This window comes from Aspergillus vadensis (genome assembly GCF_003184925.1).
Source record: "Aspergillus vadensis CBS 113365 unplaced genomic scaffold BO88scaffold_15, whole genome shotgun sequence".
NCBI lineage: Eukaryota > Fungi > Ascomycota > Eurotiomycetes > Eurotiales > Aspergillaceae > Aspergillus > Aspergillus vadensis.
In genome coordinates this window covers 75037-92888 of record NW_020292053.1, presented here as the reverse complement: position 1 = coordinate 92888, position 17852 = coordinate 75037, and the positions used below count along the sequence as shown (strand labels likewise).

Sequence of the window (17852 nt, the reverse complement as noted above, 5' to 3'; positions counted from 1 at the left end):
TAATGCACTTCTCCGCCCCAGGCGAACTAATTCAGACTGGGCATTCCAGACAGGGGTATACAGACTACGGGTTGTTAGCGGCTATCGGGCAAAAACGATTTTGAGGTAGCAATGCCGCATAACATCGCCCTCTAAGCTCGGGGAAAAACTTCCTTACGCATCTAACCTAATTTTTTTTTGAAAAATTCTTTCAGATCACACTAAATGGCATTATTCTTACTGTATAATTATTACGAATCTCATAATGTAATACGTTTAATGAGGGAAAAAACGGCGATAAGAACTGACGCTAATTTTTGCGCTATGCACCCCGGTACCAGACTTTCCAGGATTAAGAGGACGCGCTTCTCGCAGCCTTGTCTAAGTGGAGTGGGGGACAATTTAGTTGCATTCACTAGAGTCAGACAGGGGTTCCAGTTGAGGGGCTTGGAGAGCCAGCTTCTGTCTCGCACGCGCCTCTGTCGACACTTCCACTTCCAAGCATCACAACATGAGCGACAAAGAAGCCCTCGGTCCACCAACAAAAAGCGCACTGCATAATGAGGAATGGCATCCCAACATCGTAGTGGGTGTCGACTTCGGCATGACACACACAGGTACGTAGATAAGCTGTAGGCTATTCGACGTGAGTTTCTTGACAATGAAGCTTACTGTTGATCAGGTGTCGCATACTCATACGGACCAGAATGGCCACCTCCCAAAACCATCCAGCGATGGCCGGGGAAGCTACCTGGCGAGCTGGCCAATAAGGTTCCTACCTGCATTACTTATAGCTCTGACTCCAAGTCGGTCAGCCACTGGGGGTTCCAATGTGACATCGATAATTCCGAAGCAGAAACCAAGGAGTTCTTCAAGCTTCATCTGGCGCCTCAGTATGCGCGAGATGGGGGCCCAAGCCTGACAGAAGCTCAGAAATGGTTCCAGGACTATATTCGATGCATCTATCGGCATGTGGTGTCCTACTTTGAAACCACGATCCCACAGTTTGTCATGCAACGTGTCGAGTTCATTTTCAGTGTTCCGACTACGTGGAAGGACGTGCGCATGGTGGAAGAAATTCGGAGACTGTTAATGCAGGTCATTGACGCGCGGAATCCCAATCACCGTACTTGCATCGGCCTCACGGAAGCAGAAGCTGCGGCTGTCTATGCGGGAAACGAGCACTACGGAGTCAGTTATCATTCCTTTACTTGATACCAAGTGTAAGGCACTGAGCTGACACTGAGAACAGAGAGATGACACGATCTTAGTTTGCGACTCAGGTGGAGGAACAACAGTAACTTGCCCCTTGACCGCACCCTCGCTCGTAGAATGTTGTAACCAACATTGATCGTAGGATGTAAATGTCCTCAAGCTGTTATCAGCACAGGGTGAGCCTACGCAACTGGCTCAGCTCGGGCATGTCGAAGGTAGCTATCCAGCATGCTGTCATGTCGTTCGTGGTTAACGATCCGCCAGGACACCCTATTGGCTCGGTTTTCATTGACAGAGAAATACATCGTCTCATGTGCAAGCGACTTGAAGTTATCCAGCAGCACTTGAAATCATCACCAAATACGACGGCGTGGAGAATGACATTCGGACGATTTCAGCGATACAAATGTGCTTTTGGCACCGAAGCCACGGTCACGCCTTGGCTCAAGCTGGATGTGCCGGGATTAGACCCCAACCTTGACTTCCCAGAAGTGGGGATATTAAATGGACAGATGCAGATTGCATGGTGAGATCCTACGTCAAGTTCGCATTATAGTGAAGACTGACACCGGATAGGGAAGATATTCAGAAAAGCTTCGACTCGAAGGTAGAAGGTATATTCCAGCTTATAGACGCACATATCCAGCAACTGCAAGCCCAAGGCTCTAACGACGACATTGTGTGTTTGACAGTATATTACACCTGTTGTACATCTAAACTAACGCATTCACAGAAATACCTGGTGCTGTCCGGCGGACTGGGTAGCTCCCCGTATGTGAGACAACGCCTCCAGGAGAGATACAATAGCTCTAGCAAGGCTACTCAAACTGGAAGGATGCAAGTGCTCATGGCTGATGAACCGTACGTTAGCTTCTCATCTTCGCTAATACCCCGTGGTGACACTTACGAATTACAACTTCCAGGCAACTAGTTGTTGTCCACGGCTTAGTTATGGACCGCATTCAACAGCTCAAGCGCGGCATCCTGACATTCGGCTTCCGATGCGCACCAGTGAGCTACGGCATTATATGTCACAAGGTTTACAACCGCGACATTCACATTGGAGAGCGAGTCCAAATGGACGTTCGCGATAAACGTCTGTATGCCCTTGATCAGATTGACTGGCTCGTGGTCAAGGTTCGGATGCCCTCACCTCTCACTTTGCGAAGCTCACACCATAACCGCAATTAGGGGCGTCCAATTCCACCTACAGGGGTAACAAAAGAGTTCCATCTGAGGACCGACGTCGGTTTGGAAGCCGGAATCCATAACGTTGAGATTGTCATGTCGACCGAGTTACCGGCGAGGCTCCCACGCAGCCTATGCCATGAAGGGTGGCAAACAGTTTGCAACCTCGACATCGCAACCGACAACGTGGATAAAAAGTTGAAGAATCGCCATTGGTACAGCTCTAAGCCTGCTTTCTGGCGAACATCCTTTGAGGTGAGGGTGGTTGTTGGACCCGCAGATCTCACGTTCCAGTTGTGGTCTAGGGGAGAAAGAATCCGGAGCAAGCATGAGCCAATTTCGGTGCATTGGATGCCGGCGGAGAAATAGCGGATTGTTAGCCTGGCAGCATAAGCGATGGGTCAGGTGGTAGGAGTATAATGTTTGATCCCTCATAATTCCTCATATAAACTTAATCCATCAATTACGTTCACCGCTTAGACCCTCCCCCTCAGAAGCGATGAGAGCCTATCATGCCGCAATCCATGCTGCGTACGGATACTGTCCGATAATACCTGCCAAGTCGGATATGTCCGTTGCGTGCGGAGTCCCCATGGGGGATTAACGACCCCAGAATGTAAATCCGGGGAAGATAGGTGGGCCATATAGCCCCATAAAAGCGCAGATACCATGACAGTAACAGACGTATTTGTCCATACTCCACTACACATTTTCATTGAGCCATGGCGACGAAACACGACGAATATCCTCTGGACGACAGGGACTCCAAGATTATCGTGGAGAACCTCGAGGATGTCTCATATCCAGAACACTCGCTGGCTCAATTTCCACTTCTGCGGGAGAAGACCCCCGATGAACTCGAACATCTGGACAAAGCTGTACTAAAGAAGCTGGACTACTACTTTCTGCCATGTGTGACAATGATGCTCCTTATGAGGTGAACCTGCTATAACTGCTACTAGCAATCACAAACACTAACACCCCCACAGCTACCTCGACAGAATCAACGTATCCAACGCTCGTCTAGCCGGCATGCAAGAAGACCTCCACATGTCCGATACCGAATGGTCCGCCGGCATCTCCCTCTTCTACGTGGGCTACATCATATCCCAAGTCCCAGCAAGCGTCTTCATCGCCAAAGGCAAACCAAGCATAATCTTCCCCTGTATCATGCTCTCCTGGTCCGCTGTGACAATCTGCATGCCGGCCCTCACATCCGCCTGGGGCTTCTGTCTCTGCCGATTCCTCGTCGGCGTCACCGAAGGCCCCTTCATCCCCGCCGTCTCCCTAATGACTTCATCCTGGTACACAAAAAAAGAATCCCCATTACGGATGGGTATCTGGCACGCGGGAAACATCATCTCCAATGTATTCTCTGGACTTCTCGCCGCAGCCATCCTCACGAATATGGACGGCATCGCACATCTCCGCGCATGGCAGTGGTTTATCCTATTAGAAGGGATCGTCAGTATCCTTGTCGCCTTGATCGCATTCTGGTTCCTCCCGAACTTCCCTGATAATACTAGTCGACGATGGTTCAGTGAAGAGGAGGCTGAAATGACAAAGTACAGACAATTTGTCTCAGCCGGGGGGATCCTCGAAGATGATGATGGTGGTCGCTGGACGGGCGTGTGGCTTGCCGTTAAGGATCCTTTCACTTGGTTGTTCTCGGCAATGCATTTCGCCCTTATTATTGCGCAGTCATTTAAGGATTTCTTTCCTTCGGTGCGTATCCCTTTCTACTGATATGTTTTACACAACGCTAATAATGGCGACTACAGATCGTCGCAACCCTCAACTTCTCCGAAGTCGAAACCTACCTCGTCCAAGCCCCGCCATGGGTAATAGCCTACATTGCCACCCTAATACTCTCATGGTCCTGTGGCCGATTCCTCAAACACTGCTGGCACATCGTAATACCCATGCTCATCACCCTCGCCGGAACAGTGATCATGATCTCAACCTTGAACATCGGAGCACGGTACTTTAGCTTTATCTTACTCTGCACGGGACCATTCGTCGGCCTAAACGTAAGTTACCCCTCCACCTTCTACCCACTTGAAACAACCCTCCCAAACATACTCCCGCCAACGCAACTAAATGAATTATCAGATCCAAATATCCTGGGAAACCAGCGTCGTCCCGCGCCCGCGCACAAAACGAGCCGCGCTCGTCGCTATCGCGAACTGCGTCTCGTCAGTCTCTCACTGGTTCACGCCGTACTTCTTCCTCACGTCGCAGGAGCCGAGGTATGAGACTGGAGGAGGGATTATCATTGCGGGGTGTGGACTTACAGTGTTGCTTTGTTTGGGGACGAGGTGGTGGTGTGTCAGGAGGAATAGGGAGTTGGAGATGGAGGAAGTAGAGGGAAATGGGTCCGGGTGGAGGTTTGTTACTTAGGTAGGGGGGAGGTATGCTTCTGGTGGTGGTGATTTGGTAAGAAGGGGTGAGATGGGTGATGATAGGGCTGGTTGGTAGTAGTGTGGGATATGGCAGTAATTGATGTTGGGCTGGGATGAGAGAGTGGGTGGCCTTTATTGTTTGGTATATTGACTTATGACTCACTTTATTTCTTGAGATTTACTGCTTTACATTCATTATGGCTCATTCTATTATTCTTAACACTAGAGTAAGTAGCTATAGCGATGGGGCTGTCCATACGTGTGGGAATGGACATTTTCCGTTCCGTAGGAGAAGTTCCGGATGAAGCTATAGACTCATCGTCCAGCAGCCGGATATTCTCCGGATTGCTACATAAGACAACAAAAAATGCCCTCGATCTTAGCGAAGAACATCAATATATAAGTAACAAAGTCGGCACAGTTCAGCCAGACTATTCCAATTGATAAAAAGAACAATCTTTCCAATTACATCCGAAGTCAATCACCATCTACATCCACCCAAACTACCACCAAAATGACCCAATCCGACCCCCAAGCCACCAGCATCTCCAACCCCTTCCGGACGCGCATTCTCTCCGGCCAGATAACCCCCCTCCTAACAGCCAAATACCTAACAACCAATGAACTCCCCCTTCTCTGCAAAACGACCTCCATCCATGCCATCTTCATCGACATGGAGCACTCCGCGCATGACATGCGCACTGTCTCGCAACTCATTCTCGCCTGCCACTGCGCGGGCATCTCACCCGTGGTGCGCTCGCCCTCCAAATCGCACTTCCATATCAGTCGCATCCTCGACGCAGGCGCCTCCGCCGTGGTAATTCCCCACGTGGAGTCCGTCGAAGAGGTGAAGGAATTAGTCCAGTATGGGAAGTACGCTCCACTGGGAAAGCGCGGCTGCACGAATAACCAGCCGGCGTTTGGGTTCCGGCATGTGTCTACGAAGGTGCAGAATGCGGTGTTGAATGAGCAGACGATGCTGATTCCGATGATTGAGACGCCTGGGGCGGTGGATATTGTGGAGGAGATTGTGGCTGTTGAGGGGGTCGATGGGATTTTGGTGGGTTCGAATGATCTCTGTTCCGATATGGGGATTCCGGGGGGTTATGATACTGCTGAGTATCAGGATGCGGTGAAGAGGGTTATTAAGGCGTGTGTGGATGTTGGAAAGCCTGTGGGTATTGGGGGGATTCCGGGGAGACTGGATCTTTTGGAGATGTGGTTTGAGTTGGGGGCGACTTGGTCGTTGGGTGGGCAGGATGGGGCGATGGTGCAGGCGGGGATGAGGCAGTTGAGTCAGAAGTATGAGGATATCAATGTGAGGTTGGAGAGGGCGTAGATAGATGGCTTGTTTGTATTTGATTGTGGATATATATTGTTTTTTTACGTGTCAAAAAAGTGACCCGCAGCTGATGATCCGTACACGTACTCCCCTAACATGTCGGCCTCCATACTCCAGAAGACGTTGTCCCCAAATATGTCCCATGATAATTGTTGGCTCTCTATGGCTACTTCTTGCAACTGTATCAACTGGGCCTCATTCGTACTTGCATCGGGCGTCAGAATGGGCCATGGCGGGTTGTGCTGGATGTCGGGTGCAGGAGGTTCATTTTCAGTATTCACACTACCATCAGGTAGGAATCGTATGCTTCCACTTTGGTTAATTGTATCAAATGGGATATGTTGTTCGCCATCCACTGCGTCTGGTCGTTGGTTCTTTGTTTTGCGTAAGATGTCGGCCCGCAATGCTTCATATAGAGCAACATAGTGAACCGCATCAGGAAGCTCCTGGACCATCAGCTTCAAAGTTTTCTCGCCCTTCTTGACAGCTTCAGAAGCACTCTTTATGGTGTGATAATCAAGGTCCTCTACAACTGAAACACAAAACATGACAGATAATCCCGCAGTGAACAGAGTCTGGAAGTAACTGCGGGTGTATGTCACAAGCCCCTGGTCAAACATTGCACAGAAAGTAGTTATAGTCCCAACGGAATATTCAAGGCAGATGCCGAGTAAGTCTCGCGGAGGCACATTATTGCGCTTAGGCACGAGATCGATTGCTTTGCGGATGATAAGTAATCGCTCTCGCATCAGGAGCAGATCGTACCACTCCTGCCTCTCATACAAGCATTTTGGGTTGGAGAAGACAGGCGCAGAGACCCTCCAACTCTCGAGCTCATTCAGTAGCTCGTCAAGATCTAAATAGATAGTTCCGCTGGCCGAGGCCAGTTCAATTTGTGATATCTCCTGCTCAGCTATGCCCTTGGTCTTTTGCTGAAATTTTGTATGGATCTTCGAGGTAATCTTGCGCAGTCGCAGGCAGAAGAGAAACACCGAAGTCTCAGTTGCAGGCATAGAATCCATCTGTACCGTGCTTATACGATAAAATGAATCTAGGTCCGCGAATACACCAGACTGCCCTGCCAACTCGAGCTCCTCGTCATCTGCATCAGCCGGAAACCCGACCTGGATGTCTTTGTCGGCTACCGCGGGTGGGCGGTCCAGCATCACAGAGGTGTATCTATCCATCATATAACACTGCCAGAATACCCGTCTCCGCAGTTGCTCCTCTAGCAGATGGCCATCTGGGGTTTTTCGAGTACGACATCTATGTAGACCCTGCTCAATACACATTCTGGTACTGAGTTGAATCAGTTCCCAGATGGAAGTACCTACAGACGCAGTCAGTAGTTGCTACCACATTTCAATTGTGAGGACACTGCACCAATGTGATAATATATGCCAAACCTGCTTACAAGCAAGAGATCCTGAATGGACTCCAAGCCTTTCAGGAGAAAGCCTTCTTCAAGGTGTTTTAAAGCGGAAAGAAAGTAGCCGTAAGGGTGGTACTGGTGCTTGCCGGCTCGGTAGAGTGGGATGGCGCCGATGGCAAGTATCATGAATGCCCGAAATAGTTGGTGCTCCGTTGACCGACCGCCACTGGCACGTGCATGTTGATCTTCCAGACTTTCGGGGAAGAGTGCTTGATATAAGTCTTGCACATATCGACGCAGCAAGAAGGGGTTCTGGACATGAGATGCTCCCAAGCTGTGGTTTGTCAGCGTGGACCTGTTGTCTGCAATCAAGGAGACACATACTAACTGTTAAATACAATCAAGGCCTCTTCAGCTGATGGTAGTGAATTCTTCTGGACACTGGTCTCTAGAATGGTGGCCCTCTTGGATAGATTGTGAAGAAGCTTCTGGTTCTGCTCCCTCCATCGGGGATCGGTGAATAGAAGACTCATAAAGCTGTTGGTCACTGTCAGCCAATGAACCACGATTCCGAAGAAATATACCCTATACCTGATCCCAGCTCCCTCGACGTAGTTTGGGGAAAGGCTCATATCACTATTACGTCCATCTGTGGTCTCAGCAACCTGACGTAGGCTGTCACGGGGAGCGGGCCCCGAACTATCGTTGTCTTCCGGCGAATGTTCCTCAGTATCATTCATCAAGGGTTCTATGTCAATGACACCTGCTTGAAGGCTCAAAGCCTTCTGTTCCAGCTCATTAATATACCTTCGGCCTGTCAATACTCGTTCCTGAATAAAAAAGGGGACACTTACTCCCTCGAAACCGGCTCACTGCCATTCAGGCTTACCGTCAAACAGGCATGTCCGTTCCTCATACACGGCGAGCATTTTGGACGAGCATTATCACACTATTGCCCGCCATTGTCAGATCTATATTTTATCAACCACTGAGCTGATTACCTTGGCTTTCTTCGTGTAGCATGACTGGCAGGCTGGAAGCCGTGGTAGTTGCCTGTTCTCATGTCCATTGGCCATGATGCCGGTGATTGCTGAAGAACGCAACCTTCATCACCAAGAGCAGGCCAGTGGATTTGAAGTCTTACTATGTTTCGCTACTGCATGCCCTCTCCCAAGGGCTTCATGAACGAAATTGTGGGGAAATAATATGGAGAAGTGAATAACCTCGGCTACCTGTGGTAGGGTCCATGTCTTAGCCCTGCCTTGCCTTGCACCTTCCCCGTAACTCAGTGAACACAAGTCTACAGGCGGCGCGCGAATCACTGCTTCGCAAAAGTATGCTACATGTACATTATCATCTTGCATTGGAGCTAAATCTGCAAGTACCAAGGTCACGTCTTTCCCTTTGCCATTAGGGATACATCTTCCGCATCGGACAATGTCCGCAGTATCCATCCACCCGCAGTGGGGATTCGGAAATTCTCCGCCGCACAGCTTCCCCGCAGCCAAGACAAGCATACCCCACGAGGGCTAAACATGTTTCTTGCAATTGCAGCGTGATGGCATCTCACTTACTCCGAAGTTCCATGTCTGGGCATTGAACCATGGAAGAAAGCCGTCGGACAAGTCCTACGCCTCAGAGTCCCACAGCACAACGGAGACTCCAAGCCTGTGAGAGATGCTGGAAACGCAAGCAAAAGGTGATTCTGTCCACTACGAAGATAATCTGCCTCACTAACGTGGTGCAATCAGTGTGACAGGTTGCTGCCGGGATGTACAGCCTGCATTGAAGCAAAAGCCAAATGTTGTCCACGAAGCGTCCAGTTAGGGGGCACCGCAGAGGACGCAAGCGGACTTTCCAATGCTGCGCTTCCAGAGTAAGAATGCACTGACTTCACTACCGTCAGGTCTGTTTCGGGACTGATGTTGGCATGATCCAGCTACATTGAGACGCTTAAAAGAAAGGCGGAAGATCTGGACGATCAGTTTCGGCGCCGACGACCTCGTTTATCAACCAACACAAGCGATGGTAGACCATCGCTGCCATCCAGTATCCCGACAGAGGCTGAACATGACAGTCCACAAACCTCCCACGACACTCCGTTAACGGAGCAAACCAGTCTCACTGAAAGATCAGTGCAGGCGGCTATGGGAGAGATTGAGTTTCTGTCCCGCAATGCTATGGCAGAGCCCCGCGGCGAGGCAAGCGGATTTCCCCAGGAACTAGCAATAGGAAACATGATAAAAGCCTCCCTTGCTATTTCAGGGAAGGACCCAACACAGTCTTCATGCTCTTCGTCTCAAAAGTCGAAGTACAGCCACATGTTGGGACAGACCCCTACACTTACCAGTGAAGTTGTGGCTGATTGTATGGGCCGTTTCTTTGGGTATACCAGAACCCTCTGCCCCTATATCAACGAGGGTGAGATGCTAGAATATCGTGACTCTTTCTTCGATAGTAGCCAGGTTTCTCATGCAGCTTCGTATACCGCCTACAGGAATTTTAACGTTTATATGGCAACAGCTATTGGGATGCTGCTGTCTCCCGAATCTGGCATCGAACTGTTCGCCAGCAGTTTGCACAACACGGCCATGCAGAGCTTCCCTACTATCCTAGGCAGTAACGATGACTTAAACATGTTGCATTCTATGCAATTGTTGATCATTTACTCGATGTTCTCCTCGATGGGGGGATCCACATGGCATCTTGTTGGCCTGGCCATGAAGAAGGCCATATCGTATAGGTTCCATAAAGAGCCGCTTCCCGACATTGGGATACCGGAGCAGAAGCTCAATCAGAGAAGAGACATATTTTGGAACTTGTACATACTTGATAGGTGTGTGTTACTTTAGACATTGATAGAAACTGTCTAACGTCCTGCAGAACTATTAGCTGCGCAATGGACCGGCCTTTCAGCATTGAAGATGAAGATGTGACGCTTCAGGTACGTCTCAGAGATATTTCGATCCGTGTGCTAACATCATCAAAGCTTCCATCTCATGGAGACATCAGTCCACCAGACGCGCTCGACTTTCCGGCGTACGTTGTCATGCACGCTCGACTAATATCTAAGATGCGAGGCTCTTCACACCAGCAATCAATTTTCCACTACGGAAGTTTCTCCTACTGGAGAGACATACCTAGGGGGGCTATAGGTTCTAATATACCACCGACTTCCTCCAGAACAATACGGCAGCTCACCTGTAGGTCCATGGTCTGCCTGGCGCAAATCAGTGAGTTTGAGCGAAACGCAACCAGGGTTTTTGGGACCACACATACTATTCGGCAAGATATAATAAACACTTGTAGTGAATATATTAGTAACGAGTATTTGGCGGTGGAGGATGACTGCTTCACGGGATCATTCGTTGATGCTTTCGATATCTTTTCTGCGGGCGTGGTTCTTACCTGCCTGGGAAGGATGTCGCCATCTTCCGATGTGCCGAATGCAGCCAGTGTTCTCAACAAATGTACTTGTCTCTTGACCCTTCTCGGAGAGAGATTCTCGGCACTTAAAGCTCTTTGCAGAGTGCTCTGGTGCTTGCAGGAGTCAGCAGACATGGTAAGTAATAGTTTATGGCCAAAAAGTACTTACATCCGACGCCCTGCAGAGCTGACCTGAAAGACGCAGGTGACTGAGTTACCGGAAATAGTCCCTCACGCCCTTCGAGTGATGATCGAAGGTACTTTTCGGAGTAGTCGCGCAGTTCGTTGACTTGCGGACCGGGAAGACTGCCTTCGGAGAATACCCGCCGGACGGAATCCGTACCACTCGGACATATATCATGGCAGTAAATGTCCAACAATGCAGTCAGGACAATTACGCAGTTGATTTGAGAGACCCAAGACAAGCCGCTATTCTTTCTCAAAATAAGATGGCACCTAGCAGAGACGATGATCTGGTGTCTTCACACCAAACCGTTGCGGATAAGCCAACGGTGTACCTTCTTGACACGTTCCCTCCCGAGGCAATCGAACATGCCAGAACACTGTTCAATATTATCCAGCCTCAAGATGAAGAGTTCCAGAATTGGAGAGAGAATGCGCGCGCTTTGTTAATCCGAAGTTCCTATTTTACTGCCGAGGATGTCGCCAGTTGCCCGAATCTTATTGCGATTGGCAAGCACGGAGTAGGAATTGACAAGATCGACCAAAATTCCTGCGCAGAAAGAGGCATCAAGATCCTCAACACGCCTGGGGCAAACGCACGCGATGTGGCCGAACTGGTCGTCGCCCTTTCATTGTCGGTTGCCCGTGGTATCCGGTCCATTACAACTCGCCAACTGTCAAAGCCAGTCCCCAAGGAGACATGCAAAGGGCTGACGTTGTACCAAAAGACTGTCGGGATTATTGGCATGGGAAATATTGGACGGACTGTTGCCGAGATATTTCGGGGTGGATTTCAGACCGACATCATCGCATACGATGCTTATATGCCGGAGGATATATGGACACATATCCCGCACACCAGAGCCAGCAGCATCGATGAAGTTATTACTCGGGCAGATATCCTGTCGGTCCATGTCCCTCTCACCAAGGAGACACGAGACATGATTTCCTACGAAAAGATCTGCATGATGAAGCCGGATGCCATTCTTATCAATGCGGCTCGGGGAGGTATTGTCAATGAACAGGACCTCACACGGGCATTGTCCGAAGGCCGTCTTTGGGGTGCCGGGCTAGACTGCCACGAACAGGAGCCGCCCAGCTTTGAGAAATATGGCCAGCTCTGGGAGAACCTGAATGTGATCAGTACACCGCACATTGGAGCTGCCACATCGAGGGCACAATTAGCGAGTGCTACTGCGGCGATTGACAATCTGCACCAATACCTAGCTAGTCTGTGATATTTCGATCTAAAAGACACAATCTCACATACCTCCCATGACCACTACTATACATAAATCATATTTTAGCCTTCAAAACCCTCCCCCCAACCACCCCCCTACAATGCCACCTCACAACCTGCACATTTCCCTCCAAACTATCCGTAATAAACAACGTCCTCCCATCCTCCCCTCCAAACGTACAATTCGTCAAATTCTTCCCTCCATCCTTCGCAGTAACAATCCTCGCCTTCGGCACCCCCTCCTTATCCACCACAAACACACACCCAAGACTAGGATGACATACAAACAAACTCCCCTCCTCATCCACCGCCAACCCGTCAGGCCCCGCACACCCAAATGACTGAAAAAACAGTCCCACCTTCGACGTACTCCCATCCGCATTCAACGGTAACCTCCACACAGAATTCTGCCTCGTCATAGCAACATACAAGAACCGCTCATCGGGAGACAATACCAGCCCGTTCGGAGAAATCCCGTTCGACACGAGACAATCTAGCCTTCCGTCGGGAGAAAGCCGGTACACGCACCCAGACGGGTCCGTCATCCCCGTTTGGCCCTGGTCCGTGAAGTAAATCTCGTTCTTGCTGGAGATGATTAGGTCGTTGGGACCTTTGAAGCGTTCTAGGTTGCGGCGGGTGAGGAGGGGAGTTAATGATTGAGTTGTTGGATTAAAAAGAAGTATTCCCTTCATCGTTTATCAACATCTCGCTTCTTTCGGATGGGTGTGTAGGGATGAATATATTCACCTGCTTATAATCCGCAATCACCAAACATCCATCTTCTCGAACAACGAGCCCATTGGGTTCCCCATCGTAGCGGATACATTCCGTCACATTCCTGTCCTTATCTATCTTGAGGATCCTCCCGTAGGGAACATCTACGATGTAGAGATCGCCGTTGGCGGTACAGACTGGCCCCTCGAGAAAGATATCAGATGCTGGGCGTGCCGAGCCGCTGCGCCACTCTGTTGGTTGGCCTGTGCAGCGGAGGTGAGAGGGGATGCGGGTGTAGATTTCGGCTTGGATGGATGGGGGGGTTGGGTAGAAGTTCATTTTGGTAGTAGTCGTATTTAATTGGATTGGAATGGAATCAGTAAAGGAGGGTTTGCTGTGGCTAGTTGGTGTTGGTCCCCGCAATGTCTCGCTTATATATTAGTACTAGTTCTTGTAGTAGTGCCATTCCGTACAACAGGACTGGATCCGATCCGGTCGGACATTTCCCGGCGTTAGTGCTAGATTGGGTGTGGGCTGATACCACTAGTGGTATGGGGATGAGATGAGAGGGTACATTTATAATTTGCGAGAATCCGGGGTTATCCCGTGGTTTCTGGGGTCTGGGGAACCTGTCATCTGCGGTATTGAGTGTCCAAGGATCGAGTCAAGATGGGCCTTATTACTGAGACGAGAAAGTCTATTCAGGATGCTCCGAAGGGCATGTTCAATGCTTATGTGTTGATGTGTACGTGTGTGTTTGCGTTTGCTGGTGTTGCGAAGGGGTTTGATGAAGGTATATATATGATTCAGCTGTGTGGAATGGTAGAGGGCTAATTGATCGTCTGTTCCTGGTAGGAAATATTGCTTCGCTTGTTACGCAGCCGCATTTCAAGGCGAAGTTTGGCATTGACCATTTGTCGGAAGATGATTATGCGAATACAAAAGGATGGATTGTCTCAATCACTACTGCCGGTGCTGTATTTGGATGTCTTGGGGTATGTTGGTTTCGATTTATGTTCGTGGTAGGGTAATACTAATGTGGGTGCAGTGCCCTCGAATCAACGATCGATTCGGACGACGATGGACCTTTCGTCTCTCGACACTCATCTATATTGCAGGAATCCTTGGGCAAGGTCTATGCAACGGGAATCTGTCAGGACTTTACGCTTCGAGGTTCATTGCGGGATTGGGGTTGGGTGTGCTTACGATTGTGCCGCCCATATATATTTCGGAGGTATGACCTCTGGATGGATATGAACATGTCAATTTCGCTAACAGATTTAGATCGCACCCAAGACTATCCGTGGTCTTCTAACGCTGCAACACGCTGCTTGCCAGCAACTAGGCGTTGTATTCGGCTTCTTCATCAACTACGGCGTGACCAAAAGCTACCCTGGCGGTGACAAGCAATGGATGCTCCCTACACTGTTGCAACTCCTTCCCGCCAGTATATGGCTGCTTGGATCCTTCCTCTGCTGCGAATCACCTCGATGGCTACTCTATAAAGGCAAAAGACACCACGCAGCCACCAACCTCGTCAAACTTCGCCATCTACCCCTCGACCACCCCATAATAGTAGCCGAGCTAGCAGGCATGGATGCTCAACTCCTCCTAGAAACCGAATCAGTCGGCGAAGCCACCATATGGGAGCTCCTAAAAGAGACACTCGTCCCAATCGAAAACCGACGTCGCTTCTTCCTCATATTCATGGCAAACCTCCTCTCCCAATGGTCCGGAGCCAACGCCATCACGCAATACTCGCCCACGATCTTCGGCTACCTGGGCATATCCGGCGACGAGTCGACCTTCCTAGCGACAGGAATCTACGGCGTGGTCAAATTCGCCAGTACCCTCGCGTTTGCCCTGTTCATCGTTGACTTCATCGGCCGTCGTCGATCCCTCATAACCGGCATCTCCCTACAAATAGTCACATTAGTCTACGTGGGAGCGTACCTCGGCGCCACGAAAGACATGACCGCAATCCAAATCAGCAATACCCCCAGTGCCTCGCGCGCATCAACCGCAGCGATAGTGGCTATTTACATCCACGCCGTGGCGTGGAGTATTGGGTGGTTCGGGATTCCGTATCTTATCGGGTCGGAGATTTTCCCGATTAGGATCCGGTCATTGAATGTGTCCATTTCGATGGCTTTCCACTGGGCCTTTTACTTTGGGTGTTCGAGGGCTATGCCGAGTTTGTTGGCTGCTACGCATCGCTGGGGTGCGTTTCTGTTCTTTGGTTGTATTTGTGTGATTGGGCTGGTGTATGTGTTTTTTGCTATGCCGGTGAGTATATCCTATCCGTTTGGGTGGGCTGGAATGAGGCTAATTGGGTATAGGATACGACTGGACGGTCGCTGGAGGCGCTGGATAGTCTGTTTCAGCGGCCTTGGTATACGGTGTATCGGGTGGCTTATCCGTCAAGTGAGGCTGTTCGGGTGGAGAGGGAGGATGCAAAGTTGGGGGTGGAACATGTTGAGAGGGCGTGATGGACTTCAGATGTGCTTATCTGAGTGCTACATTAAGAACTGTTCGATAGGTTAATTTACAGTACTTAATGAATTGACCTGTGCTATGATTATATTTGTAGAGATGAATAACCCATATTGAATCTCCTACCCCGATTCATCTCTGATCCGATCAGATAAGATAACACTTCGATCACCCCGAAACAGTAAAGCCCCGCGCCAATAATGACATCTTCTCTCCCAGTTTGATTCCGTTGCATCAATTCTCCCCTCTACCCTCCCACCAACACACCACCACTGCCACCACACATTGAATTCATCCCATGGCCGGAACAAAACGCACCTGGGACGGACAACCATCACCCAACACCACCACCCTATTAACGAGCACCCAACCACAACCACCCACCATGGCAGACTCTACCACAGACCAACCCCAGCAACCCGAACAGCAGCAACAGCAACAGCAACAACCCAACCCCTTCATCCCCATGTTCACCACCTTCCGCGACGAGCTTGACGAGCACCACGACCGACGCGAACGCATAATAAAAGCCAGTCGGGACATCACCGCCCTCAGCAAGAAGATAATCTTCGCGTTGCAGCGGTATGCCCCAATCCCCCACCCTCCTCCCCACCACCACCACCACTAACACAAACAACAACATAATAGAATCCGAACCCTCAACGCCCCCCTCCCCCCCAACCTAACCAAAGAAACCACCACGCGCTTCAGCCAAATAACCACGCACTTCACCTCGCTCCTCCCAGACCTAACCCCCGCGCCCAACACCCACCGATACATGCGCCAACTCAGCCCGGCGATCCAAGAATTCATCGAAGCGATATCCTTCCACCACTACCTCACCACTCAATCCCTAATCACCCTCGAAGAAGTGCGGAAGCATCTCCCCTCGGGGATTCTCGTCACGGAGGAGGATTATCTGCTCGGGTTGTTTGATTTGACGGGCGAGATGATGCGGTTTGCGGTGACGGGGTTGTCCGCGGGAAGTACGTCTGAAGGTGATAGTGTGGGGCTAGGCGAGGAGCAAAAGGGCATTGTGGTGGATTTGAGGGAGATGAGGTGCGGGTTTGAGGGGTTGAGTGTTCCCGGTAGACATCGCGGGGTTATGTTGAGGGATATGGGGAAGAAGGTGGATGTTATGCAGGGGAGTGTGGAGAAGGTGGAACGCGCGGCGTATGGGATTTTGGTTAGGGGGAGGGAGAGACCGAAGGGGTGGAGGCCGGATTTGGTGGTTGGTGGTGGTGGGGAGGATGAGTATTGAGTGGTGGTTGTATCTATCTTACTCTCATCCTGGGGAGGGAGTATTGAGGAGTGATGGATGTTGTACGATGTACATGCATATCAAGCAACTAACAAAATCATGAAAATAAGCATTGCATGACCATTACCTCGTCAATCATGTACGAGTATACTAAATACTCAATATCTGCAGAAACAAGCATCATAAATCAGAAGCATTTAAATCAATCAAAACAAAACACCAAACACCATATCCATCCACCCATTACCCATCCATCATCATCAACATCATGATCATCAATCAAACCACCACCCCAGTCTAAACAGCCGGGAATCTCGGATCCTCATCCTCCGTCAAAATGCCCTGCGAGATCAAATCCTCGGGATTGGGCCGATTCTGAATCTTATGGTCGAGGTGATCAGCCAACATATGTTTCTCGAGCTCACGGGCATTGGCCTGCAGTGCGGGGGCGGCGTGGGTGGTGGGGAGGATGTTTCCTATCATCAAGAATCACCAAGCAGTTAGCATGCATCGCTATATTCCCTAATATGATATGTATAGTATATAGTAAGGCGGACATACGCTCAACCAACTCCTCCCTCTCCGGCCGATGTTCAAGATGTTTCTTCAGAGCGTCTGTGGTGCGTTGGCGGGCGAGTTCTTGGCGGGTTGCTTGGAGGGAGCTATCCTCTTTATTAGGTATCTTATTGGTATAGATGGATGGAAGTATGGGAAAGAAAGGGGCAGGGCAGCGTACGGAGCAACATTCGTATCGAGCAGGATATGTCTATCTTTGAGATCCTGCACGTCGGGACGATGCTGGAGATGCTTCTCCAAGGAACTGCGACGTTCGGGAGATGCGGAGAGAGGGGTCTCGTCGATGCTAGCAGCAGTAGTAGTGTTGAGGTCCATTGCGGGGTAGAAGGATGTAGCTTTGTTGTAGATGTAGATAGGTGGGATGAGTTACGCTAGGGTGGTTGTGAACGCTAGGGAGGTATGGAAGATGGCTGGGTATATACAGTAAGTGGAAGAGTGGTGTGACTGGGATAAAGAATAGA

At 50.0% G+C, this 17852-nt stretch overlaps 10 protein-coding genes across 10 annotated transcripts; 7 read left to right on the top strand and 3 right to left on the bottom strand.

Moving 5' to 3' along the window:
• Window positions 1-490: 490 nt before the first annotated feature.
• BO88DRAFT_426514 (Hsp70 family protein) lies at window positions 491-2751 on the top strand (the record flags this gene model as incomplete). The annotated part of the gene is made up of 10 exons (XM_025708906.1): window positions 491-596; window positions 662-1170; window positions 1232-1276; window positions 1337-1409; window positions 1459-1720; window positions 1771-1873; window positions 1928-2055; window positions 2118-2205; window positions 2263-2331; window positions 2386-2751. The coding sequence occupies 10 exons, from the start codon at window positions 491-493 to the stop codon at window positions 2749-2751; spliced, it is 1749 nt and encodes a 582-aa protein (XP_025561600.1).
• A 353-nt stretch (window positions 2752-3104) lies between these two features.
• Window positions 3105-4910, top strand: BO88DRAFT_367808 (vitamin H transporter; the record flags this gene model as incomplete). Its single annotated transcript, XM_025704086.1, has 4 exons — window positions 3105-3319; window positions 3372-4107; window positions 4164-4412; window positions 4495-4910. The coding sequence occupies 4 exons, from the start codon at window positions 3105-3107 to the stop codon at window positions 4780-4782; spliced, it is 1488 nt and encodes a 495-aa protein (XP_025561599.1). The 3' UTR covers window positions 4783-4910.
• Window positions 4911-5298: 388 nt separating this feature from the next.
• On the top strand, window positions 5299-6123 carry BO88DRAFT_390712 (HpcH/HpaI aldolase family protein; the record flags this gene model as incomplete). The annotated part of the gene is made up of 1 exon (XM_025704965.1): window positions 5299-6123. The coding sequence occupies one exon, from the start codon at window positions 5299-5301 to the stop codon at window positions 6121-6123; it is 825 nt and encodes a 274-aa protein (XP_025561598.1).
• A 50-nt stretch (window positions 6124-6173) lies between these two features.
• On the bottom strand, window positions 6174-8621 carry BO88DRAFT_367806 (Zn(II)2Cys6 transcription factor; the record flags this gene model as incomplete). Its single annotated transcript, XM_025704085.1, has 6 exons — window positions 8500-8621; window positions 8353-8447; window positions 8090-8305; window positions 7883-8035; window positions 7510-7832; window positions 6174-7456 (listed from the first exon to the last, which is right to left on the bottom strand). Coding segments are annotated over exons 1-6 (2145 nt in total), but the record flags the coding sequence as incomplete, so codon positions are not given.
• Window positions 8622-9071: 450 nt separating this feature from the next.
• Window positions 9072-11303, top strand: BO88DRAFT_71548 (Zn(II)2Cys6 transcription factor). Its single transcript, XM_025713078.1, has 6 exons — window positions 9072-9197; window positions 9250-9374; window positions 9438-10334; window positions 10382-10442; window positions 10488-11060; window positions 11130-11303. Exons 1-6 carry the CDS (start codon window positions 9102-9104, stop codon window positions 11211-11213), a joined length of 1836 nt encoding a protein of 611 aa, XP_025561596.1. The 5' UTR covers window positions 9072-9101; the 3' UTR covers window positions 11214-11303.
• A 70-nt stretch (window positions 11304-11373) lies between these two features.
• On the top strand, window positions 11374-12345 carry BO88DRAFT_343158 (D-3-phosphoglycerate dehydrogenase; the record flags this gene model as incomplete). Its single annotated transcript, XM_025703171.1, has 1 exon — window positions 11374-12345. One exon carries the CDS (start codon window positions 11374-11376, stop codon window positions 12343-12345), a length of 972 nt encoding a protein of 323 aa, XP_025561595.1.
• Window position 12346: 1 nt separating this feature from the next.
• Window positions 12347-13437, bottom strand: BO88DRAFT_367798 (SMP-30/gluconolactonase/LRE family protein). Its single transcript, XM_025704084.1, has 2 exons — window positions 13095-13437; window positions 12347-13033 (listed from the first exon to the last, which is right to left on the bottom strand). Exons 1-2 carry the CDS (start codon window positions 13398-13400, stop codon window positions 12404-12406), a joined length of 936 nt encoding a protein of 311 aa, XP_025561594.1. The 5' UTR covers window positions 13401-13437; the 3' UTR covers window positions 12347-12403.
• A 293-nt stretch (window positions 13438-13730) lies between these two features.
• Window positions 13731-15550, top strand: BO88DRAFT_464520 (sugar transporter; the record flags this gene model as incomplete). Its single annotated transcript, XM_025711325.1, has 5 exons — window positions 13731-13854; window positions 13917-14056; window positions 14110-14295; window positions 14346-15347; window positions 15401-15550. The coding sequence occupies 5 exons, from the start codon at window positions 13731-13733 to the stop codon at window positions 15548-15550; spliced, it is 1602 nt and encodes a 533-aa protein (XP_025561593.1).
• A 285-nt stretch (window positions 15551-15835) lies between these two features.
• BO88DRAFT_390702 (translin family protein) lies at window positions 15836-16815 on the top strand (the record flags this gene model as incomplete). Its single annotated transcript, XM_025704964.1, has 2 exons — window positions 15836-16127; window positions 16203-16815. The coding sequence occupies exons 1-2, from the start codon at window positions 15853-15855 to the stop codon at window positions 16813-16815; spliced, it is 888 nt and encodes a 295-aa protein (XP_025561592.1). The 5' UTR covers window positions 15836-15852.
• Window positions 16816-16851: 36 nt separating this feature from the next.
• BO88DRAFT_390697 (RPEL repeat-containing protein) lies at window positions 16852-17833 on the bottom strand. The gene is made up of 3 exons (XM_025704963.1): window positions 17552-17833; window positions 17377-17477; window positions 16852-17291 (listed from the first exon to the last, which is right to left on the bottom strand). Exons 1-3 carry the CDS (start codon window positions 17704-17706, stop codon window positions 17113-17115), a joined length of 435 nt encoding a protein of 144 aa, XP_025561591.1. The 5' UTR covers window positions 17707-17833; the 3' UTR covers window positions 16852-17112.
• Between the last annotated feature and the right edge of the window lie 19 nt (window positions 17834-17852).

Coding starts and splice junctions, on each gene's coding strand:
- BO88DRAFT_390697 (XM_025704963.1), bottom strand. CDS start 17,706: ATGGACCTCAACACTACTACTGCTGCTAGCATCGACGAGACCCCTCTC. Junction 17,478..17,551: donor CTCGATACGAATGTTGCTCC/GTACGCTGCCCT, acceptor TAAAGAGGATAG/CTCCCTCCAAGCAACCCGCC. Junction 17,292..17,376: donor GAGGGAGGAGTTGGTTGAGC/GTATGTCCGCCT, acceptor TCTTGATGATAG/GAAACATCCTCCCCACCACC.
- BO88DRAFT_71548 (XM_025713078.1), top strand. CDS start 9,102: ATGGAAGAAAGCCGTCGGACAAGTCCTACGCCTCAGAGTCCCACAGCA. Junction 9,375..9,437: donor TCCAATGCTGCGCTTCCAGA/GTAAGAATGCAC, acceptor GGCATGATCCAG/CTACATTGAGACGCTTAAAA. Junction 10,335..10,381: donor AACTTGTACATACTTGATAG/GTGTGTGTTACT, acceptor AACGTCCTGCAG/AACTATTAGCTGCGCAATGG.
- BO88DRAFT_367798 (XM_025704084.1), bottom strand. CDS start 13,400: ATGAACTTCTACCCAACCCCCCCATCCATCCAAGCCGAAATCTACACC. Junction 13,034..13,094: donor TGATTGCGGATTATAAGCAG/GTGAATATATTC, acceptor TAAACGATGAAG/GGAATACTTCTTTTTAATCC.